A 25948-nucleotide genomic window follows, 5' to 3' on the forward strand; every position below is an offset into this window, starting at 1 on the left:
CATTGTGCTGTTTCCTGGTCTTTCTTGTTTCTCTTCTTCCTGAGCTCAACGACCTCTTTAGCAGCTAGCCAAGAGTCGAACTGACGAGGCCATCCTTGCCACCGGACTAAAACCATCTTCTGACCATTTTTAATTTTCCGGTCTAAAATTTCTTCTATGCAGAAAAGAGTGTCAGAACCAATTATCACTTTCTGCAGTTCTGGTTCATAGAATGTTCCATTCAGAATTTCACCTCTTATATCCCTTAATTTATAAACAGGGGGGACTCTGGGGATACGTTCGTTCACTATAAAATATTCATCGCTGACTGACTGTTCATACATTTTATCAAATACTCCACTGTATTTTGAAATCCGTACAATGTCTCCTTCTTTGAATTTAAATACGGATGGTTTTGCGCTCAGAGATAGTGTCCCATATAAATTTTCAAACACTTGCGAGGTCTTGCTAGGGGTTACCTCCGCAGGTTTCATTTTTATTCCACTATGATAACTGTTGTTATAGCTATCGAGTAAATCTTGAATTACGTCTATATACCTACGAGTGTTTTTTGCAGTGAAGTACCGCCACATTTTTCCCTTCAACGTACGGTGAAATCTTTCCACCACTGATGCTTTCAGTTCACTTCCTGTTGCAAAGTGTTGAATGTTGTACTTCTTCATTAGTTTTTCAAAGAGTCGATTAAAAAATTCTTTCCCTGAATCCGTTTGAATTTTACCCGGAATACCACTCTGGTCTAAAATTGAAGCAAAAGCCTTTGCAACTTCAAAGGCTGTCTTGTTTTTCAGTGGTCGTGCATAAGCTTTCTTGGAAAATACATCTATTACTGTAAGCAGGAATTTAAACCGATCATTGTCTTTAGACAGAGCACTCATATCACAAAGATCGGCTTGAAATTGATACAAAGGACGAGGAACAAAAACACGATTTCTAGCATAAGTTTTTCGTGCCGTTTTGTGTAAGGTATATGCATCCTGAGCTGACAACCAGTCTCGCACTTCATCCCCGCTAACTTTTTTTCCCGTCTGCTCTTCGACAGCCTTTTGAAGTCTTTCAACCCCACCATAAGATCCAGCTCTTGCAGGATCATAATATATACTCTTCAGCATGCGTTCTGTCTTCTTTGAAGTCATATCTACTAGTGAACAGAAAAGATCATACGACAATGTTTTGACTTCGACTTTATTGATGACCACACATGATTAGTGAATACACAGTTAGTGATTACAATACATGTTTTATATTAAATCAAAAAAACAAAAAATCTTTTTTTTTGTTTTTTTCAAAATCGAAGCGTATAAAGCATGTAATACATTTAGCAACTGATCAACATCAACTTTATCTCCATTCTTCAGTTTACACACTGCTACATCGACTACATAGGTATACAAGACGTGCATAAGACTAGAGTTGAGACTACCCATAGAAATATTCCCGATAATGCCCCGTAATGTTGCTTCAAAACCATCGCTGTTTAAGTCTGACCCGAGATACACCAGATTCTCCCAGTGGTCTAAAGGACCCTTATCCCTTACAATGGCCATCACTCTTTCAAAACGCTCCAAGTCTTTTGTATCGACATCCCCGCTTGCCAGATATAACGATGCATCATTGATCCGATTAGCAATTGCATGTTTTAAAAGAAAACTGTCAACTGGTTTAGGGGGTGGTTTAAAATAATAATTTCCCATTTTGATGAATCAAGGATTCCAGAAACCGAGGAAACGCTGCAGCAGATCTTCCCTATCCGTGTCGTCTTCTATGTAGGCGCGCCTGATCTCTGCAACTTTCTCCAGAATGTTTTCTTCAGGCTTCAGATCGTAAATAAAAGCCTCCGCTGCTCCTTCCACTCTAGCATCCAGTATGTCTAACCCAAGTAATTCCAGTGTATACTTGAGAGCTGGAAGAAATTCCCATGTCATCAGATTCTCTGTTAACAGTTTAAAGTTAGTGTTGAAATATCCAGGTTCTGGAGGATAGAGACAGGGATGCTGACGTTGAGAAGGGTGATCGACTTCACAGCCGTAACAGTCTTTTTTTATCTGCTCCTGCACCACCACTTGCACGGCGCTAGCCACGCACGCCTTTACAGTGTCTAGAAATCCGCCACTCGCCGCTATCGGAGACTGAGGCGCGGGCGAGTCTGGAGGCGTCAGGACCGCTTTGTGTGCTCCTACGGTGTAGACTGGAGCAGGCGCTGCCTCTTCCCCGCTGTCATTATCCCCCCAGTATGGACAGTAGGATGGAGGTCCGCATGGTAGCTCGCCATGGCTCTGTCCATTGTCGAGGGATTGGGAAAAACAACCGACTGTATACATCGGTGAGCCTTCTGGCACCTCTCGCTCAGTCACCTCGCGTGGAGAACCGGAGCTGGCTATGGATCCTCCAGTGATCCGACCAGGGGTGAGCGCTATGTCCCCCTTCACCATGCACGCGTAGGGATCGGTCTGGTACTCTTGCGCTTCACACGTCGTGACAAGGGTCGAATCATTCTCATGATAGCGGTGGAAAAGTGGCCTATACATCTCAGCGTGTCCTGAAGATGTCTGAGAAATGTTTGACAGCCAGTTGAGAAGCTCTTCATCCCGGATTTCATAGCTGCTGCAGCTGGTGCTGCTGCTGCCGACGTTGTTTCCAGCAAGAGAGGTCAGAGCGTTGTCCGAGGAAAAATCAGCCATGATGAAGTAAAGTACTTTCTCTATTCCCACTTCTTCTGTATTTATATTTTAAAACGAGTGGGTGTGTCTGGTAGGCCGGTCTGAGAGGCGTGTCTTGTAGATGGAGGGCCTAGTGGGAGGCGGGTCTGGTAGGAGGGTTCTGGTGGGAGGGGTCAGAGAAGCAGGACTGGGAGGTCTGTGTAGAAGGCGGAGACCCGCATGCGTGATTACGCGGAATCAGTCTCCAATTCAGAAACATAGCCTCTCCCGGCCAATCCATCAGCCTCCAGTTCTCTGTCAAAAACAGGGTTCAGATTTATCCGCCTTTTAACACTAGCCAGCCTCTGTCTTCCAACACCGCCTTCAGCTCGAGTGGTTAACCTCTTCTCCAGCAGGGCATGCCTCCGCTTCACACTATCTTGAGTGAAAATCAAACTCATTTCTTTCAAGAGATCACCCAGCTTTGGGAAGTCTTCCACCTTGAACGCCAGGTGAATTGGGAAATGCCGCTCTTTCTCCATAACAGTTCTTGGTCTGACACTATTAGCATCAGAGGAGCCATATCTCACCAGTAGCCAGATGTGTGATCTCGAACAATCGACGAAAAAAGATCCCTCCCCTTCACGCAGTAGCGAATCCGTTCTCACCGCTACACTTGGCGGCATTCTCATAAGTCCTACTTCCCCTTCGTCATGCACATGCTGCATGTAATCGATGAAATCTTGAATGGAGCTCTTCAGTTTTTCAAATTCAGTAGAATAAATTCTCAGCTGCGTAACCTCTGGTTCCATATATTCATAACTGTATAGATCCACAAAGGGAACTACTCCCATACCTCTAAACTCACTAACCACCAGACGTCCCCCGTCAAGATGCAGACTCTTTTTCCTGAACACCGCCATTTTTTTTTTCTCCAGCAGTCACTCATAGTCTGACTGAAACACTCCTTGTTATATAAGACATCTCATATATTTCCACACCCCCTCACCACCTTAACCACGCCCATCAACCCTCCTCTAGAATAATAGCCACATTCTAATGTAAATAACAAAGTCACGCCTCTTCCTTTTCCCCACACCCCCTCACCACGCCCCTCCCAAATGATGTCATCTGATGTGTCAAGTCATCAATCATATTTTGACAGTTAGTTTCTGACGATTATTTTTAATGATTAAATTTATATGACGTCATCACATTTTGACATTTTGTTTCTCAAAATTTCTCTATGGTGTGTACAGAAAAAAACGGATCCAAATGTTAAATCTTTCTTCGAGAGGTTTAAAGAACCAACCTCTAGATCCCAGAGCAGCCTTATATGGAGGTCGTACGGCCGCTATCCGTCTCCGCCATGTTGTCAGCCCCGGTGAGTGTATAAATTACGTTGATTACACATCCTTGTACCCCTTTGTAAACGCACATTTTCACTACCCTTTACGGCATCCGAAAATAACTCGAAGGGATTTCGACAGCGTTGAAAATTACTTTGGATTAATACATGCTAAAGTTTACCCTCCACGTCAACTGTTTTTCCCTGTACTACCTATAAGAAACGACAAAGGGAAATGAATTTTCACACTGTGTCAATTATGTGCACTCATGAACAATCAATCTACTGACTGTACACACAATGACGAAGAACGGGCCCTTCAAAGGGTGTGGGTAACAATAGAAGTAATTGAGGCACTGCGAAAGGGGTATTTTTTGGCTGAAATTTATGAAATATGGAACTTTGAAGAGAAATCAGATGTGCTGTTTAAAGACTATATCTACACTTTCCTTAAACAGAAGCAAGAGGCGTCAGGGTACCCTGCCGGAGTTGAAACTCTTCAGAAACTCTTCAGACTAAACTCTTGATCAGACAATTGTCTGCAACCCCGCAAAAAGACAGATTGCCAAAGTCCTGCTAAATTCTCTCTGGGGAGAACCAGCACAAAGATCGAACCAGCTCTCAACCAGCCTGGTGAGCACACCACAACGCTTTTTGGAATTTCTCTTTTCTAGCAAGTACGACATTTTACAGTTTCACTTCATAAATGATGATATTGCCCTTGTTCAGTGGCGCCATAATTCTAGGTGTGTCTTACCCCCAGGCGACGCAAATATTTTTCTAGCGGCGTTCACAACTTCTTATGCACGACTTGAACTTTACAAGCAATTAGATTTGCTCCAAGATCGTGTTCTGTACTGTGACACTGATTCTATCGTTTACACAAGCACCCCCTCTGATCGATACAACCCTCCACTCGGTTATTATCTCGGAGATCTGACATCGGAATTAGATCCCGGAGACTACATATGCAACTGGAGCGCTGCCAGTCCCAAATCCTATGCGTATCTTACACAACAGGGTAAGGTGACTTTACGTGCTAAAGGGATTACACAAAATTATGAAAACTGTAAAAAAAAATAACTTTGACAGCCTAACAGATCTGGTAGAGGATTATCTCAGAGAACTGGACAAGCGGCGTGAAATCTCTCTGTACATTACAATAAAATTACACGCAATATGAAAGCCTTTGAACTCACTAATAAGCAACGCATAATCAACTTTGCAGTTGTCTATGATAAAAGACAACTCCTTGCAGATGGAAAAACATTAGCATTTGGCGATTAGTCCCAGGATGAAACACTAGCAGTTTCTGAAAAGGAGTGGGTAGATTTATGATGGTATGACCTGATGACTTTTCTACACAGTTCTTTTGGAACTATATTCTTGTTTTGTATTTTATTTCATCGTGTATTCTGTATTTTATTTCATCATGTATTCTGTAATAAACCTTATATGCACATATGCTATATCAATAAATCCTTCTTCTTTTGTTTGCGTATACATCTTCATGTCTGTGAATAAAATCAGTGTTCTGGTTATTTAGCTTGTCAGTTTACAGAAACAGCAGATGCGTAACATGGAAGAAGTGTATTTCCATCTTCCATTCACAGCCCTCCTTGTTGGGGCAAGTGGTAGTGGTAAGTCGTTTTTTACAAAACATATACTCCAAAATATGAAGGATACTTTATCTAGAGCTCCTGATCAAATCATCTGGCGCTATTCATCCTACCAGACCATGTATGATGAATTGGCTAGAGATGTGAAGATTAAATTTATTGAAGGAATCCCTGACTCTTTGACGGATGAAAATATTTTTCCATCAAATCAGCACAATCTTTTAGTTGTTGATGATTGCATGGATGTTGGGGCCAATCATGATGAATTAATGAAGGCATTTACAACTTATAGACATCATCGAAAATGATCTGTAATCTTTCTAGTTCAAAACTTGTTTCATCAAGGAAAACATAGCAGAACTATCAGTTTAAACACTAATTATATGGTCCTTTTCAAATCGCCTCGTGATAAACTGCAGATTAGAATTCTGGTTCAGCAAATGTTCCCCGGACGAAGAGAATATTCTTCTGAGTTTTAATGACGCGACTAAAGACCCCTACTCATATTTAATCGTACACTTGAGACCCGACTGTCCAGAACATTTCCGACTGAGAAGCGGCATACTTCCAGACGAGTGGCCCGTCGTCTATCAGTATAAAAAGTGATTTAAAACATGTCAAAACGGATTAAAAGAAACCTTCCCATTTTAAAAGCCCTGCTCACTCTCAAACCAAAAGAGAGACGGGGTCTTCTAAGCCACGCCTCGGAAGATCTCATCCAGGCACTCTGTGAGATCGCATTGAATGTTTTGAAGGGGAACATCCCACTATCCTCTGAGCAGTACAGTAGGTTAAAAAAGCAGAAAAAAATCATCAAACTTTTTGCAAACCATAAAACTGGCATAAAACATCAGCGTAAGGTGCTGACACAGTCCGGTTGTTTCCTTGGGGCGTTATTAGGAGCAGCAATCCCACTCCTAACCAGTTTGTTTACTGGTGGGAGATAGACACAGACCGCTGACATGGCGTCATTTAGTAAAATGTACATGATTTCCGCCCATCAACTAGAGGCTTTAACACAGAAGAAGACTCCTGCAGAAAGCATCAGCGAGAAAGCTCTGCACGTTTTGGAAGAGAAAATGGAACGTCTGTTAAAACAACCTGGTCCCTCATACACTGAGTCACAACATTATAACGATCTACTTGAAAAATATCTAGCCTTACTCCGAAAAGGAGGAGAGTCGAGGCCGTGAAATCCTTTTCAAACTACCAACTACACCCACAGAGAAAGCAACTGAAGATGCAGATGGCTATGCCAAGGTTAAAGAGGAAGAACGTCCTGACAACATTGAAAAAGAGATTTTAGACAACATAGGACCACGCAATCGCAAAAAAGCGGCATATATTCTGCAGAAGCTTCGTAATTTGGACCTTCTAAGATGGAACCGTTCAAGCGAGATAATTGTGGGGAACAACCTCTTAAAGGTTCTCATATTTTTTATTTAATGAAAACTCTAACAAGCCATCGGTTCCATGCACGGACTGTACCTCGCGGCTGGGATATATTTTTAAAAACAATTTCTGAATTAAATATTCCAATCACAACTGTAATGAACGCTCACGCACGTGAGCAATTACGGATGAAACCCTCCAAAACCACGAGTGAACCCCAACCTCAGATACGACTGAGTAAGAGAAAACGTGGGGGGAAAGAATCAGGGATGACATCATCGTTAGACACAGATTATGAATCTCGTTAATCAACTGTATACACCTACAGCATCTGAATCGCGGTTGCCTACACCGATCCCCTCCAACTGGTTAGATTTCACTTGATACAAATGAATTCATGCAGACTGTATGCTTTTTTACCAATAAAACTTCCAGAGGAAAACATCCCACTTCACACCGGTGAACATCCAGGGAGCGGACATAGAGTTGGTAGACAGCTACAAATTCCTGGGTGTTCACCTTAACAACAAACTGGACTGGTCCGTCAACACCCACGCCCTCTCCAAGAAGGGCCAGAGCCACCTCCACCTGCTGAGGAGACTGAGGTCCTTTGGTGTGTGCAGGACTCTCTTACGGACCTTCTATGACTCTGTGGTGCCTTCAGCCATCTTCTACGCTGTGGGCTGCTGGAGAGGGGGCAGCACGGACAGGGACAGGAGCAGGATCAATAGACTGATCAGGAGAGCGAGCTCTGTCCTGGACGGTCCTTTGGACTCCGTGGAGGAAGTGGGGGAGAGAAGGATGTTGGCTAAGCTGACATCCATCATGGACAACACCTCTCACCCGCTACATGACACTGTGGGTTCCCTTAGCAGCTCCTTCAGCAGCAGACTGTTACACCCACGGTGTAAGAAGGAGAGGTTCCGCAGGTCCTTCATACCGACCGCTATCAGGCTCTACAACACCTGAACCATTTTGTATTCACTATGTCTATGCATTGCATGCATTGTCTATGACTATGCATTCTTGACTTGTGTACATACTTGTGTATCTTGCTTGCTGCTGTAACAGATGAATTTCCCTGCTGTGGCATTAATAAAGTACTACTACTACTACTAAAAATGTATTGAAAATGGTACATTGGAGTAAGAGCATTTATTCAGAACAGATATAACACTCATTAAATAGTTTTAAAGAGCATGCTTTCTGATTACAGGTTTTAGCGGTCTTCACATGTGAAATACATTTAACATTTTTCTTGACAAACTTGGTGACAAGAGCATCATTCTTTTTTAAATTATCACACTACAACCTGTAGCTGTATACATACAAATACTGATGCCCGGTCTGGACACATCTTCAGTGATGTTCCTGGGATCTTAAGGCGTTTCGGGTCTTTCAACATCATACGCCCTCCTCCAGGTGACCCAGCCGGGGCTGATCAGACCCCAGCTTGTGTCCAGACGGCTAGCTAGCTTCCATGACTCCATGGCTCCCCTCTTTTGAGCCAAAGCCATCTTGAGGCTCTTTCTGCCGCGTCGGTGGAACTGCGGATGGCTCTCCTCTTTCTCTCTCCCTCGATGCCTAACCTGCGGAAGGCTCTGGCCAAGGATCGGGCTGCAAAACCCCAACATCCAACCTCCACAGGGAGACACCTTGTTCTCCAGCCGGCCTGCTGGCAGTCGCTGACCAGTCCTGCGTACTTGGAGAGCTTCCTCTCAAAGGCTTCATCCAGTCGATCTTCCCACGGGACTGTCAGCTCCAGCAGCACTATTTGTCTGGTGGACTCTGACACGAGGACAATGTCTGGTCGCAGGGTGGTGACCGCAATGTGGCTGGGGAACTTCAGCTGATGATCAAGATCCACCAACAACTGCCAGTCTCTTGCAGACATCAGTATGCCTGCAGATGTTGTTCTTCTGACAGAAGTTGGCTTGTCCCCAGCTCTGACAAAGGCAATGGTTTTCTTGGAGGGACGGAACTGCTTTGCCCACTCCAGTCCTGAGCTGATGGCCTCAGCGAAGGTTTTAAGGACTTGGTCATGCCTCCACCTGTACCGTCCATCTCCAAGTGCCCTTGTACAGCAGCTGAGGATGTGTTCCAGGGTTCCTCGCTTTGAACACAGTGGGCATGCTGGTGACTCTACTATGCCCCATGTGTGCAGGTTTGACGGGCATGGAAGCACATCGTACACTGCCTGGATGAGGAATTTAATGCGGTGAGGCTCAGATTTCCAAAGCTCTGCCCAGGTGACTTTCCTCTCGACCGCATTCTCCCATCTCATCCAAGCTCCCTGATGTTTCATTCCCACTGCCTTGCAGGTTCTGGTCTCCTCCACTGCTGCTCGCACCTCCTCCTGAACAAGGCATCGCCTTTCCTTCCCCCTGGTGTTCAACTGGGGACACGGAAAGGAACCTAGCCCTGCTCGGCTTCGTGTGACCACTCCCACCAGGCTCCTGTGGTGCAGCCTAGCATCAACCTCTTGAACTGCTTCCTCTGCCCTCCATTTCCTGCCCGTCCTTACTTGGATCCCTGCTTTAGCCACCTTTGGATCACATGAGTCCCTGTACTGAACCACTTCCCTGGCTCTGGTTACCTTGTATTCCTCCTCCAGGGATTGAGAGGCAGTTGCAATTTGTTGGTGTTTCCATAAAGTGCAATGCTACTCAGGCTCTTTGCCATCTCCAGAGGTGGTTGCTGACCCTCCTCTCCATGGTTTCAACTGTCGAGATGGGGACTGCGTAAACAAGGAGGGGCCACAGGATCCTGGGAAGAATGCCATGTTGGTAGACCAGGCTTTAAACTTCCCAGGCAGGCCTGACTTGTCCACAGATTTCAGCCAGCCATCCAACATAGATGTTGTGTCTCTCAGAGAGCAGTCCAAAACCTTTCCCAGGCTCTTGACTGGTTTCTCTGAGATAGTTGGGATGGCTGTGCCTGTGATGTTAAACCGGATTCTGTCATGACTGTGAGGTCATCCATGAATGCCCGGATGGGTGGTTGCCGTTATCCAGATTTCGTGCGGGGCCCTCTGCACTCTAGTTCAGCAGACTTGGTGAGCATGTTCATGGCTAGGGAGAACAACGTCACAGAGATAGTGCATCCTGTGATGATACCGATGTCCACCTTGTGCCAACTGGATGTTATTGCTCCTGAAGAGACCCTCATCCTGAAATTGTTGTAATAATCAGCGATGAGGTCTCTGCACCTGCTGGGTCCGTGATGTTTCGTCAGAGTGAGCTGAATCAGCTTGTGTGGAATGGAACCGAAAGCATTTGCCAGATCAAGCCACAACACTGACAAGTTGCCCTTGTTCTCTCTGGCCTCCCGAATGAGCTGTGTCACCACACCCGTATGCTCCAGACAACCTGACATTCCTGAAATGCCTCCTTTCTGGACTGATGTATCGATGTAGGTGTTCTTTGCCAGGTAGGTTGTTGGAGAAATGTATATAAATGTTATCATATATTTGTCTTAAAGAATGTATTCCTTTGTTTGAACCACTATAACCTCTGTATGTGTGTGTGTCTGAGCAGTAAAGTTTTATGGGGCTACAGAGAAGAAGATGAAGGAACTCCTCTTGACCGCATCAGCGCTCAGCTGATTTTGTTCCTTCCTTAGTCATGATTACTTGTTATCTTTTCTATGTACTCATCCACAGAGACTCCTTGTAGATCAAGAAGAACGAACAGGAACTGCTAAACAACAGATGCTTGGAATGTTCTGGTGTAACTGTTGAATTTATGATGTGCTTTCATCTTATCCACCGGACCTTTTGAACCTCCTCTTTCTAAGCCTGCTGCATGTTTACAGATTCACACTCTTGATTGTTATTGATGTGAACACCCCCACACACCCCCACATACACAGTTAGATACAGATTGTATTGGCACGTTGCAGCTGTTGTGCTCCCCCTCCCCTTAGAGCTGCAACGTGCTTTGTGTAACTAGGGAATCCCCAACAGAATAAAAGGGAGGAGAACGCAGAGTTTACTCAGAACGGATCGAGGTTGTAAACTGAGTACATCTCTGTCTGTTCTCCTTGGAAGTAAAAGCAGTCTTCGAGGGAAAGGCTTCTTGAGACGTCATCTGTACTTCTGTGAAGAACAGCTTCGAAGAGCGAAACGTCCGACACTTTCTTCACAGAAGTACGGATGACGTCTCAAGAAGCCTTTCCCTTGATGGACAACTCCTGTACGACTGAGAGAGCCTACACAAACGTAAAAGCAATCTTGTTGTCTTCTTTCTTCTTTCTTAGTGTGTTTAGAATGTTTTAGGTTGCTTGAACCTGACATTAATTTGGTCCTTCGAGCCGGATACCAAGACACCTGAGGATTCCAGCTGAGCGGACGACAACCAGAAAGACCGTGGCCACGGCAAACAGACCCTTTCCAGGACTGGCTCTCGTTTCACTGGCTGGAGTCGGATGGTTGACGGTATACCTTGGAGAGGGAAGACAACTTGGTGAGTTATATTTCCTCAGGGGGGAATAAGAAGAATGAGTGAAACGTGTTAAGAAAAGACAAGCGGAGTCAATAAAAGCCCACTAGGCCTGCTTAGAGTAAAACCTTGTGAATACTAGTCAATGGCAAGTAATTGAAGGACACCGAATTCCTACAAAATCCGTGGTAAAGATGGATTTTGATACGATAGATTACGATAAATTCCGTGGTAAAAAGGGACGCCGGATTCCCATAAATTTCGTGGTAAAGAGGGATGCCGGATTCCGACAAATTCCGTGGTAATAACAGGACGGAGGAGTCCTATGCGCATTTAAATTCCGTGTTGTGTGCTTGTGAGTGTGAGTGGAGACTAAGTTTCACTAGAAACTTATCTCATACCAAAGCGGTGAGATTGTAAGTGGTGACTTGTTGTGGAAGCAGAGGCAAGAATTCTCCGCCCCCACCGGGGTAGAAGCTTGAGAATTACCACAATAAGATTATTTTTCACCACCTCACTGACAGAAAGAAAACCCAGTTATTAGAATTCCCTAAGAATTCACATCATAACTGGGACCAAATTGAATTAAAATGGGAAATGGAAAAAGTAAAACAAACTATAAAGATAACTTACAGAGTAAAGACTGGCGATTCGTTGAAAAACAAGATTCAACAAAGTTAAAATACCTGGATAAATGGGTGTCTAAATACGGGTATGATGGCCAATTAAATTCCCCAAAAATAGTGTCGTTACAGGACTAGATACTTTAGTGGATGAAAAATAATGATAAAAAGAAAATAATTATAAAAAGATGAAAAAAGAAGGATATGAAGAGACAGTTTTGGCTTAATACAGCTCAAAAAAGAGAAGAAGGAGAAAAAGAAGAGAAAAACAAAAAAGAAACGTGTGTGTAAAAAGAAAAGAAAAAAGGAACAGCAAAGGTGGAAACAGAAGGTTGAGAAGTTAAAAATAAGAGAGAAGGGACTGAGGAAGTGAAAGTTAAAGATAGAGAAGAGGATAATAAGATAGTAAATGTTCAAAGGACTGAGTAAAGTAGGGAAGAAAGACAGCAAGGCAGACCCTCACTGGATCCTCTCTTGCTGGTGTCTCCACCACGATATGAGGAGCAGTGTAGTGATATTCCACAGCAGAGAACTGGAACACCGAGTGCAAGGCCTGATCAACCGAACCACTCGACGTTTCCTAAAATGAACAGATGACACCGCCATGGGTAGAACTAAACAACAACTAGATGAAACATTTGATGTTTACAGAGCCACAATGATAACGGTATTTAAAACAAAGTGGCTAACGGGATAATGATGACCCACAGGGTCGTTATAACAACAGCTGAAAAATGCGTTACACGCTAATTCAAAAGACGCTATAAGAAATTGGTTCTTCAAATATTACATACATTTTGCAACAGGCATGCAAGAAGAATATGTTAAACATGCCATACGTGGGGAAAGAAAATGACAAAGGAAAAATCTTAGGCTTAAAAAATGAAGATACCTTCATAAATGAAGAAGGTCAAATATACTTTCAAAGTAACGCACTAAACAGGAGGATTTGGAAGAGGACAATTTAGACAAAATGCGTCAGGCTGTTGGCGTTGTGGAAAAGAAGGGCATATTGGACGCAACTGTTAAAAAATAAATAAATAAAATTAAAAGTAAATAAACACCAAGAAATCCTACACTGTGTGACTAGGCCAGCCTGCTCCCACAGCAGAAGAAAGGGACACTTCTGAGTCAATGAACAAAAACTTAGTGGAGCTCAATTTACAAGAGCTGTAAATCCTGCTGTGGTAGTACTTGTAGTACCACAAACAGTATGGAAAGGCATGTCAGTTGCCCATTTTATTGGTACCAAAATGTCCTGTCAATCTGCTGTGGAGAGATGGCTTGTCAGCCCTGGGACTGGCTTTAGTTCCAACTAGTGATGGAAACATGTCAGGTTCAAGCAACCTAAAACATTCTAAACACACTAAGAAAGAAGAAAGAAGACAACAAGACTGCTTTTACTTCCAAGGAGAACAGACAGAGATGTACTCAGTTTACAACCTCGATCCGTTCTGAGTAAACTCTGCGTTCTCCTCCCTTTTATTCTGTTGGGGATTCCCTAGTTACACAGAGCACGTTGCAGCTCTAAGGGGAGGGGGAGCACAACAGCTGCAACGTGCCAATACAATCTGTATCTAACTGTGTATGTGGGGGTGTGTGGGGGTGTTCACATCAACAACAATCAAGAGTGTGAATCTGTAAACATGCAGCAGGCTTAGAAAGAGGAGGTTCAAAAGGTCTGGTGCATAAGATGAAAGCACATCGTAAATCCAACAGTTACACCAGAACATTCCAAGCATCTGTTGTTTAGCAGTTCCTGTTTGTTCTTCTTGATCTACAAAGAGTCTCTGTGGATGAGTACATAGAAAAGATAACAAGTAAACATGACTAAGGAAGGAACAAAATCAGCTGAGCGCTGATGCGGTCAAGAGGAGTTCCTTCATCTTCTTCTCCGTAGCCCCATAAAACTTTACTGCTCAGACACACACACATACAGAGGTTATAGTGGTTCAAACAAAGGAATACATTCTTTAAGACAAATATATGATAACATTTATATACATTTCTCCAACATTTCCCTCCTGTTTATCATGTATTTGCTCAAATTCTCATATCATTCTATAACCACTTCCTTTCGGATTTTCAGTCAAGAAATCATTTTTATGAACACAAACACATCTACACTAAGAGTCAAATGTGACTTTTACTCATAGTCACCTGGTCTGGAAACAGATCAGGCAAATGGAGATCATCCTCCATGTCTATAGCTGTCTCCATCTCTCTCTCGTTCCCTTCCAGATCCAACAACAAATACATTTGTGCCATTTTAGTTTCCATGGGTGAAATAGCTGCATTTATCATTTTGTTAAATAGACCCCGCACACAGGGAATAACACAACATCCACACAAGGTTACGATTGCTGCAAAAACAGCACTTGACATCAATAGAGATGACACCAAGGATTTGTACTTGCCAAACATATCAAGCCAACTGTCCCACCATGAGGTTTCCACTCCAGAGTGTTCCTTCATCTTACCATTCAGGGTGCGGAGGCCTTCAATGGCCTGTGTCAGGCTGCCATCAGCAGCAGTGTTGTTAGGAATGAAGGTACAGCATTGTTCTCCAAACATTGCACACACACCTCCTTCCTTTGTTAACAACATGTCCACCGCAATCCCATTTTGGTAAGCCATCAGGGACGTGGCTTTATGTTGTTCTTTGACCGCTTCAAATCCGACTTGTGTCCAATTTCCGAACATTGTAGTGGATGTAGTTAATCCTGTCTACGTTTTTATTGACGGTAATCCATGGAAATATGGATTCCCATCCAGCCGCAATCTAATTTACTAATTTCTATTCATCAGGCACCCCACGGAGAACATCAATGGCATCAATGTATATAGGATCCTTGTCTCCTAACCACTGTGGTTGTGTTCGGACCTATAGTCATATGGATAGAATTTCTATACGCCCAACTAACAATCCATGGTGCATGTACTGTCTTTGATGTGCTTCACTTTGGCCTATCTGTTAGTGTTGTTACATTAGTGGCAACTGTGTCTGCATTTTTGAAGTTATTAGTCTGATCCCATACAAGCAGCCCTATGTCCATTATGAACATAATAGTTATCTATCACTTACAAAATACTTTGCTCTTATTACCGTCATTTCACAGAGAACCTTAGGAGTTCCGCCTCTACTAGGAGGTGTTGCTCCCTGTTTAGTCCAGAAGTCAATTTCTGTGTTTGAACTCTGTTGTTGCATATCCCTCAGTATATCGTCATCTAGCTGCTGTTGTTGTTCCACTAATAAAACTGTAATTTGTTGTTCAGCTGCAGCTTTAGCCATTTTATCTGCAAAAGCATTTCCTTTAGCAATATTATCAGTGCCATTGGTATGAGCTGCACATTTGCAAATAGCCACTTTTTGTGGTAATTGAAGTGCTTCTATAAGGTTTTGCAATAATTGTGCGTTACTGGTTTTCCTGTCGATGTGATCATGCCTCTATTTTTCCAATATTGTGCAAATGTATGTACCGTTGCATATGCATATTGACTATCAGTGTAAATAGTTACTTGTTTATTTTTCATTATTGTGCATGCTTCAGTAAGAGCAATTAATTCAGCTGCTTGTGCAGAATAATGGCTATGCAATTGATTAGCTTTTAACACTGTTGTTGCTGTTACTACTGCATATCCTGTTAATGTTTTACCTTTTTCCATTTCCCATTTTAATTCAATTTGGTCCCAGTTAGGATTACAGAAAATACCCTAACCAAAAACAGTGGATGAACTGTGATGTAAGGGCTAAGCTACGTGCTTGTTCGACTGCATTTGTCATGGGCACCGCTGAGGACTACAAAAAGGCCAGATATGACCTGAGGAGGTCCATACGGGAGGCCAAAAGACAGTACAGACAGAAGCTGGAGGGCTACTATTCCACCTCAGACCCTCAGCGCATGTGGGCGGGGCTCCAGCACATCACAGACTATCGACAGCAGAGTAGCGTAGCCACGTCCAGCCAAACCACACTTCCTGATGAGCTGAATGACTTCTATGCCCGCTTTGACACCCAAACTCCTGATGAGCAAAGAGGGTGGCTGGACTTGGGGAGCACACAGGACTCACCTCTCATGGTGACATCAGCTGATGTGCGCAGGGTTCTGAACAAAACAAACCCACGAAAAGCAGCAGGCCCGGACAACATCTCAGGACGTGCACTTCGGGTTTGCTCATCAGAGCTAGCTGATGTGCTTGCTGACATATTTAACCTGTCGCTTGCACAAGCATCTGTACCGACCTGCTTTAAGTCCACCACCATAGTGCCCGTACCCAAGAAGAGCAACGTGACCTGCTTGAATGACTATCGCCCTATAGCACTCACTCCTATTGTTATGAAGTGCTTTGAAAGAATAGTCATGACCCACATCAAAAAGAGCATCCCGGCGGCAACTGTGGACCCTCTACAGTTTGCATATCGCCAGAATCGGTCCACGGATGATGCAGTCAACACTGCCATCCACACAGCCCTTTCTCACCTACAGGGCCAGGACACATACGTCAGAATGCTATTTATAGACTATAGCTCTGCTTTTAATACAGTCAGCCCCCACAAACTCACAAATAAGCTCCTCACACTTGGCCTGTCACCCTCCCTCTGTAACTGGGTGTTTAACTTTCTAACAGGCAGGCCCCAGTCAGTCAGAGTCCACAATCGCACATCCAGCTCAAGAATTGTGAGCACTGGGACCCCACAGGGGTGTGTGCTGAGTCCGCTCCTCTACACGCTCTTCACCTACGATTGCGTGGCCTCCCAGAACAACACCAGCATCATTAAATTTGCGGATGACACTACAGTCATCGGACTGATCACTGGTGGTGTTGAAACATCATACAGAAGAGAGGTGGCGGACCTCATAGCTTGGTGTCGTGGTAATAATCTCTATCTCAATACAGATAAGACTAAAGAGATGATCATCGACCCAAGAACAAGGGAAAAGGAGCCGCATAGACCCCTGTTTATTGATGAGACTGAGGTGGAGAGGGTGAAAACCTTCAAGTTCCTTGGCACACACATCAGCGAGGACCTCACCTGGTCTCACAACACCCAACAAATTCTGAAGAAGTCCCAAAGGAGACTGTACTTCCTGAGAAGACTGAGGAAATTTGGCATGTCCACCACAATCCTGAGTTGCTTCTACAGATGCACTATGGAAAGTGTCCTTACCGCCTCCATCACTGTTTGGTACGGTAACTGTACAACACGTGATAGGAAGGCACTCCAGCGGGTGATCAAGACCTCACAGAACATTGTTGGGGCAGCCCTCCCCTCACTGCAAGACATTTATAAAACTAGAGTCCTACGAAGAACACACAACCTCATCAAGGACAGCACACATCCACAACACTCATTATTCACACTCCTACCGTCAGGCAGACGCTACAGGAGTTTGAAGTCCAGGACCACAAGGCTGGCAAACAGCTTTTACCCACAGGCCATCAGGCTTCTCAACGAAGCACTCACACACGCCGCACGCAACACACGCACACACTCATAGCACTTAATTTATTTGTATTAATGTCTCTTCTGTTGTTGTTGCTTAATTTATTGGTATTTATGTTTCTTATGTTCTTATTCTTTCTTGTGTTTTCTTTCTTTTCTTGGGAGAATGAACAGAATAAGATTTTCATTGCATAGCAGAACTGCTGTTTTACTGTGCACATGACAATAAAACTCTCTTGAATCTTGAACCTCTAAACTCACTAACCACCAGGCGTCCCCCGTCAAGATGCAGACTCTTTTTCCTGAACACCGCCATTTTCCAGCAGTCACTCATAGTCTGACTCAAACACTCCTCGCTATATAAGACATCTCACACATTTCCACACCCCTCACCACGCCCACACAATCTAAAGAAAATAAAGTCACAGCCCCTTTCCTTTTCCCCTCCCACATCCACACCACGCCCTCCAAAATGACATCACCATATATGAGCAAAACGGTCCTTCCATATATACACATCATCATCACTTTTTGACAGTTTCCAGCTAATATTTTTATCGATTACATTTATATGACGTCATTACATTTTGACTAAAGGTGGGTAGTCCTTTCTCTAATGAGAGTCGGCATCAAGTACCCGTGAATCGGTAAACTCGAGTACTTATTTAGTATTTATTGATGGCACAGAAAGGACACGTCCGCTGGCATCCAGTATGTTGGCATCACATCCAGAATGATCCATTAGCAGGGCACATGGTTGGCAAATCATGACAACATTTCAAGGGAACAAATAGAAGCTAGCATGTTAGCAATAGCCTTCCGTGCCAACACAGGAAGAGGGCGGGATGTTGGCAAACAGTCCCTTTAGGAAAACAATACAGAGCAGAATACGAGTAAATATGACAAGCGTTACCAGTAGGTGGCATCAGCCACACGCCAACTGTACGCCCTCAATACTCATAAACACACGTGGAACGTTAGCCACACGATATCATGGAATACACATCAAAGCATCCATCCCATAGCGATACTGCCCTGATATCTGATATCATGGATGGATGCGCCCGCCCCCACTTTACATGGGATACACCAGGAAGCCACTGAACACGTTAGCACAACATGAAAATACATGGCCCCTACTAGCACGGACATACACCTTGTCTCCATCCTCCAGGTCAACCATCATGCTGGTGGAGGCCATGTAGCTCTTCCCTTTGGTGTTTTTGGTGTCATACAGGGACATCAGACTCTCTTTGTTCCCATCCATCTTCTCCCTGAACACATCTAGCTCAATCATCCCACCAAATGCTCTGTAGTTCAAGGTGAAGAAGTAGGCGCCCTTGTAGGGGGCTGTGAAAATGCCTGCAGGGGGACAATCACACCTTCATTAGTGCCACCCCCCCCCCCAGTGGTGCTGTCAGAGAGGTAAGGAGCTATGAAGAAATGCTATGCTAGTTAGCAGTCAGGTGGCATCCTACCTGTAGTGGCATCATAGTGGCTACCCACGTTGGTGTCCACGTTTTGAAAGATCACCTTGTCATCATTTGTCTTTTTGTCGCCCCCTCTTGCTGCAAACCACACCTTACGTTTGTCTGCAGGACACATCAGGTGTCAGGTCATAGGTCAACTACACACTCCTATGACCTTTACCCTTTCTGACCCACCTGACATGCCATCCAGCTTGCCCACACGTGCCTTTAGATCCTGTGAGAGTACATGAGTATAAGTACTACTGCAGTACATGGTGTATATACATGGTAATTCAGCATCCAGGTGTGTTCTTACCCATTTCTCATTTTCACGAGTTTTCATACGTGCCTTCAGATCCTGCAGGTGAACATGTTGTGGGTCACTCGCCTCAAGCAGTGTCTCTACATGCTAATCAAGTACCCAGGTGTGTTTTTTCTACCTGAATGGTATTCTTGTTTTTGGCCTTAAGGTAGTCCACCTTTCCAGTCAGATCCTAGAAGTACATGAGTATAAGTACTACTGCAGTACATCCTGTACATGCTAATGAAGTACCCAGGTGTGTTTTAACTACCTGAATGGTTCTGTTGTTTGTGATCTCTGCAGTCTTCAGGTTGTCCATCTTTCCAGTCATAGCCTAGAAGTACATGAGTGTCAGTACTACTGCAGTACATCCTGTACATGCTAATGAGGTACCCAGGTGTGTTTTTTCCACCTGCTCCAGGCGGTCCATGCGTGTAGTCCACAGCCAGGAAGGCAAAGGAATCCATCCCACTTCGATGGCTATGAAGAGGAACATCACGATGAAGAGGATCTGGAGGCCTTTTCCCTTCAACCACTTGACTCCAGTCTTTCTGTGATCTGAATGAGAGAAGATGGAAGAACATGCTGCTTCTAAACAAACACTATGGGGCTTCATGGCTGGGGGGGTGTGAGAGCAGACCCCAGTCAGGGCCAGCAAGTGAAATAAAAGTGTGTAGTCGGCTTTAAAGAGATTGTGTCAGGATTCTTACGCACAATGACATGGTGAATGAATGAATGCATGACGACTATAATCGTTCATTATTGTCGTAATGAATGATCGTGAAAGCACCCGCTCCCTGAAATGCTGTAGCTAGCATGCTGACTCCTAGCCCTGACGAGCTAACATGCCAGCATGCTAACAGCACACAGATGAAAATGGCCTAAATGCTAACATTAGCATCCTAAGAAGGCTAAAATGCTATTTGTTAGCATGTTAATGAACATTCAAACACTGTCTATTTAAGTTTATACATTTAAAAATAGCAAAAATGCTAACATGCTAACATTACAGATTAAAAATGGCGCAAGTGCTAAGATGCTAGCTAGCATATTAACAATGTTAACGTGTTAATGTTTAGCATGCTCATAATGCTAACATGCTAGCGCTGAGTGTTTATGCGAGTTTATGGCAATAAAAATGTCTTAACGCTTCTGACTCATTAGTACCCAAAAGGTTAAAAAAAAAGGATCAAAAATTGGACTTTGCCGTGCAATTTTGAGCACACATTGCTAAATGTAAATGCTAGCGGCATAAACTAAGCCAGTGAGCTTTGGAGACGTCATAGGCTCATATGACCTTTTCCTCGGGGTTTGTTTGGAATCCGAATCCGAAATACACGCACGGTAAGTTTGAATAGTGCCCCCTTTCGGCCAATATACTCCCATTATAAACACCCATTTTTCATGTTCAATAATCCTGATATTTTTATTTTTTCCTGTAAAAAACACATCAATCCTATGCTCGGGAGTTGAGCTTTCGGTGAAATGGTGAATGGAGCAGTGTTTTAATTTTTCACCACTAGATGGCGCCAGAGACCAACGGTTGCTTTGGAGAAAACATTGCTATGACGATGCTCTTCCGGAGTTTAAGTTCATACAGGTGAATCGTGTGCGTGCATCTGTGTTCGTGCGTGCACGGGCGCGCGCATCATCTGCTGACACGTGCAGATAAATGATTATTGCGCGAGGTATTCACAAAATTGGAGATGCTTTTGCAAAATGCATGTCAGCATTGATGAAATGCATTTCAATCGTGTTTTCATGACATTACCGTCGCGTTTGTCGCATAAACATGACGTCAAATGTACCCGCTCGGATGCAATCACACGACTCCAACAGAAGAGGCCATATTCCACGTGAGAAGCGCTCAAGGCCACCCTGGAGTCCGATGATTCAAAAGTTGCTATCAACGACACATCTGAAGCTGATCTAGGGATTTTAAATATCAATATGTGTCTTACAGTACCAGAAAGTGGCCCAAACAGCGTCTATTCGACGTTGGCGCGAGAGACTTTAAAGCAAGCATGAAGGCTTAAATGCTAAGATGCTAAGCTAAACGCTAGCTAGAGACACGCCCAAGCGTTCCTGAGTGGATCGGTATGTAGGTCACGTGTTCCATCTTGTGCCAATCAAGGGTGCAGGCATGATGAGGGCACATCAAAGGCCAATGAAAAGGAGCCGTCTGACTTCTATTGATCTCGAGGAGCGCAGGGACCGTGTACAAATGTGGTCTTGTTCTGCCTGATCACGTGTGTAGCATGTACTTCCAATAGCATCGCTTCTGCCAAGAGACACGACGTGTGCTTTTCAGTCATTCTGCTTCTTCAATTCATGTGTCACGTGTCCGTGTGTCCAATAGCTTCACTCCCGTGAAGAAGAGGAGGACCTCACAAATCAAATCAATGGCCAGTGAAGCTATTGAACGGATGCATTTATGAAACAATAAAAATTCCCCAGAATGATTTCGAAGCACATTTTCCCAAAGTCTTTGCTGTCGTGTGAACAGGAGAAGCCGCTGATGTGGGATTTGAGTTTTGTGGTCCTCCTCCTCACAGAAGTCCATTTTCACTAACTTGTTGCTTCGTAGATCAAACTATTTCCACTAAGGGCCGCGTAGGAAAAATCTAAAGATGGGGGGGCCGCTTTTTGTTTTTTAAACCAGCTCAAATAAAATATATAATATAATGTGTTTATATATTTATATATATACATATACAATATATGTATTCATTTTATCAGGGACAAAGCATATTATTATTATGATGATTATGGACTGTTTCTCCTTACATTACTTTTTGGTTGTGTTTTTTTACAAACACTAACGTTCTACTCGTACGTTTTCTTCTCATACTAACATGACTTATTCTCATATTTTAACTTTATGATCATAACATGATAGCATTTACTCAACCTAATTTTACTAAAATGTCTCATTAATTCTTTTCTTATATTACAACTTGATTAAAATGACTGCTTTTTTCCCCATACCTGTATTTGTTGTTTTTTAAATGTTATTGTTTCATCGTATTTTTAGAACGTGCCAATAAGAAAAAGCAGTCGCGGGCCGCACTTTATATATGTGACGTCATATATGGCCTATGAGAACAGCCAATAGCTACTCGTCTGACTGAGGGGTTGGCAACATTGATGCCAACCTCCAGAATACAGAAGACGACATTTGCAGACGGTCCCTGCGCTCCGGTCTCGCTGCCGGCTTCTCCTGGAGATCAATAGAAGTCAGACTGCACGGAAGACGGCTCGTTTTGATCAAAAGTGGCTTGTAGCTGTTTGTGTGTGTTGCACGTGGGAAAGAGGTATGTTTGCTGTCTTTGAACCATTCAGTCGCCTCGGAGCTCCTCTCCGCTCCTGTACGGCTTCTTCTGGCGTCCACTCGCCCGGTCGTCTTGTTCCAGGGCCTGCAAGGAGAGATTCTTTCATCATAAACGTCATTTAAAGCCATGACATACAGTGTACACTATATATAAACATACAGGCGGCACGTGGATCACTCCTATACAGTAAGGCAGTCAAAACGTCATTTCAATCCGGGATACGTGCACGTGCAGCCAGCATCACTTCTACAAGGAGTGACATGCAGCTATTAACAAGATCGATACTTCGCATTCATGTCACGTGCCCACCGACCAGAAGGGCTCCGTGATGCTGGAGTCTACTACACACATTCGACACATATTGACAGAGAAAGTGGTTTTCCACTACCTGTGATAGTTGAAGCACAGATCATATCGTACTGTGTCCCATACATCTAGTCATGCCCCCCACCCCTCCCAACACACACACACACACATCCCAGCCCTCCCTTTACCAAAGTTGCTCTAACAGTGATGAAAGCTGGACACCTCACTTTAGATGGAGTCCTCAAGTCAACTCAACTCAACAGAAGAACAACTCAGGACACTTACAAGAGTTGGAAGCTTTGCCCACATCTACAGAGAGGTCTTTGTCCATTGGAGCACGTGGCTGGATGCGTGAGGCTGGATGGTGAGGCTGGATGGTGAGGCTGGATGCGTGAGGCTGGATGGTGAGGCTGGATGGTGAGGCTGGATGCGTGAGGCTGGATGGTGAGGCTCGATGTGCGTGGGGGGCTGCTTTTATAGCAGCCACTGACATCATGGTCACATGTCAAAAATGTCTTTTTGCCTTTCATACGTCATGCTGCTAGAAAGCCATCATTCTTCCTCAAACTTTTCTTTGAATATTCGTACTTTATTCTTGTAAAATGACTGCTGTTGTTTCCCATTTTGCTGCTCTTTTCTTGTTCAATGGTATTTTAGAATGTGCTGTGGGCCAACAAAGAACAGCCCTGATGCTGTATTTATGAAACGCTGTTTCCAAAGTGCAGCACAGACGAGTAAATACAGAAATAAGAAGTCAAAGTACAAACTACTACAGTAAACAAAACACTTGCTGTAGAATTACTGTAGATATTTGAAACAAGTACAAACAATCAAAGCAATGAATACAAGAAGCAGGTGACAAATCAATCGATCAAATCAAATGAAAGCTCATTGAAAACTACGCAGAAGGCCCGGTCTCCCCCGGTCTTCAGTCTGGTCTCGGGCCCACCGGTCGGACCCGGCCTTCGGACCTCAATGTGCGCGCTGGAGGGGCCGGTCCATTTGATGCCTTCAGAGAAAAGCGTGCACGGCTTGTTGGAAATGTGGCAAAGATAACATGAAGATGATAACAGGATTTTACAACGCCGTTTAAAATGGCTGCCTATGATGACGCCAAGGTCGGTGGCCGCGGGACTGACATGGTTCTTGCGGGGGATGACTTCTGTCTCCCCCTCGTTGAGCTGGAAAACATTTGGAGCCGACCGGGCCTTGACGTGGCTTAAGCACTCGAGAATTCACGTATTTGAAAGGATACCCCTTTAAGTGAAAATAAATGACATCTTTCCACGTGAACGTTAAAATCACCCGCAATGAAAATGTTGTCATGCTTGATCAACATGGCAGCCATAAAGTCAGAAAAGCCCCCAATCAAATGTTTATTGTGTTTGGGTGGTCTGTAGATGACCTCACACAACACCGGCTCAGTTTGTCGCAGCTCACCTCAAACGAGGAGAAAGCCACCATGGACAATGGCTTCTGGTGTGAAATAGTAGCAACACCTCCTCCACGGCACGGCCGGTACTTCTTGGCGCGTTGGTGGAGGTCCAGTCGGGAGGCAACAGCTCAGAGAAGGCATCCACTGACCTGGCATTCACTGGTGCACAATCGCCTGCCACTTTAAGAGGTCCCAGGAGGAACGACGCTCGTCGTGCCGCCCGACGACGGGCACCGGCCAGGCCGCCCGTTTGTCACGCCGTATGTTGGCACGTGTTATCAAAAATAGTTGGAGTGATGGGTGCTCTACACCAAACTTTACACCAAACGTCCTTTCTGCTCTGTCGCCAATAACGGAATGCAATGAAATATTTCAACTCGTTCCATCGCAGCCATTTTTCAAAAGCTTCGGTAGCGGCCATTTTACACCGTTCTGACTGATCACACGGAATATTGTGTTCCTTGGCTTTATAAACATGGAACCTACCAAAGGAAACATTAGACTCCCTCTTTCATCAGGAAAACAAGTTGGTTTCTACTTTTTCCCTTCTTTAGTCATCAGCAGTAGAACGTAGGGAAGTTTCAGGGAAATATCAGTTCCTGACTAAAACAGGGCAAAAAGCAACTTTTTGTGAAAGGATACATTTCAAGCACAACTTTCATTTTGACACAAATATTTGCTTCAATAGTTCCGATATCTAAACTACACCGACATAAACAACACACCATACATGTTGCTTGACATCAAAATAACCATTTATGTACAAATACAAGTGAAAAACCATTTACCAAGGCAAGTTCTAGTAAAAACATGGAGAACACCAGGCGTCTGTTAACCTCAGGTGAATACTGTAGGTGGGATGTTCACGTAACATTAACACTTATTCAAATATCTACAGCCTAAACAACATCACATGACTAGTTTACTTGCAGCCTGTCTGTCATCTGCAGAATATGGTTTCCTTTTTGGGGGCCTTTGTGTTCCGTCTTCATAAGTTGATGTTTGCATTGTACATGTTCAGTGCTACAGGAGTGATGGGTGTCAAGTTCTTGAGGACTTTCACCAGCCTTAACTTGAGAAGGCCGAGAAGGTTGCAGAGGACACTTTTACAAGTCACCTCCAGTAGAGTTTCTTGCGTTTATTTGACACCTCAACTATTTACAGGAGCACAGGTTAGGTTGATAACCTTAGAATCAGAGAGGAATAGCATCAAATGATTACTCATTACTCTGCAGTTTGTAACTCAGGAACAACAATAGCTGTCACAGGCCAGTGGTCTCTCCGCTCTTCTCTTGTTACAATCATTAGCATAGTTGGGACAAACATACTGGAATGATACTTTAAGAGTCTTTGTGCTTTCCCATTTGTTTACTTTGTACAACCCCCAAGTATTCATAATGTGTGTCATTGTTCTGTCACATAAGTATTGAAATACATCGCAATTGCCGCATCAGTTCTATCAGGGGTTTAAACGACCAGCATCATAGTTGTCATAAGAATTGTCATGTTCTTTGATGAATACACGTGCAGTCATGTGACACTTACTACCAATAACTAACAATATTCTCAAATAAGCCCAATTTGACAGAACACTTGACCTAC

General features: G+C 44.0%; 1 protein-coding gene and 1 pseudogene across 1 annotated transcript; both read right to left on the reverse strand.

Moving 5' to 3' along the window:
- Positions 1–8466: 8466 nt before the first annotated feature.
- On the reverse strand, positions 8467–10460 carry LOC129173600 (uncharacterized; annotated as a pseudogene).
- A 7548-nt stretch (positions 10461–18008) lies between these two features.
- Positions 18009–23407, reverse strand: LOC129173601 (uncharacterized). The gene is made up of 9 exons (XM_054764652.1): positions 23197–23407; positions 22609–22689; positions 19686–19831; positions 19545–19607; positions 19413–19466; positions 19289–19330; positions 19168–19207; positions 18982–19095; positions 18009–18865 (listed from the first exon to the last, which is right to left on the reverse strand). Exons 1-9 carry the CDS (start codon positions 23405–23407, stop codon positions 18579–18581), a joined length of 1038 nt encoding a protein of 345 aa, XP_054620627.1. The 3' UTR covers positions 18009–18578.
- Positions 23408–25948: the final 2541 nt, after the last annotated feature.

Source organism: Dunckerocampus dactyliophorus, chromosome 20 (assembly GCF_027744805.1).
Source record: "Dunckerocampus dactyliophorus isolate RoL2022-P2 chromosome 20, RoL_Ddac_1.1, whole genome shotgun sequence".
NCBI classification, from domain to species: Eukaryota; Metazoa; Chordata; class Actinopteri; order Syngnathiformes; family Syngnathidae; genus Dunckerocampus; species Dunckerocampus dactyliophorus.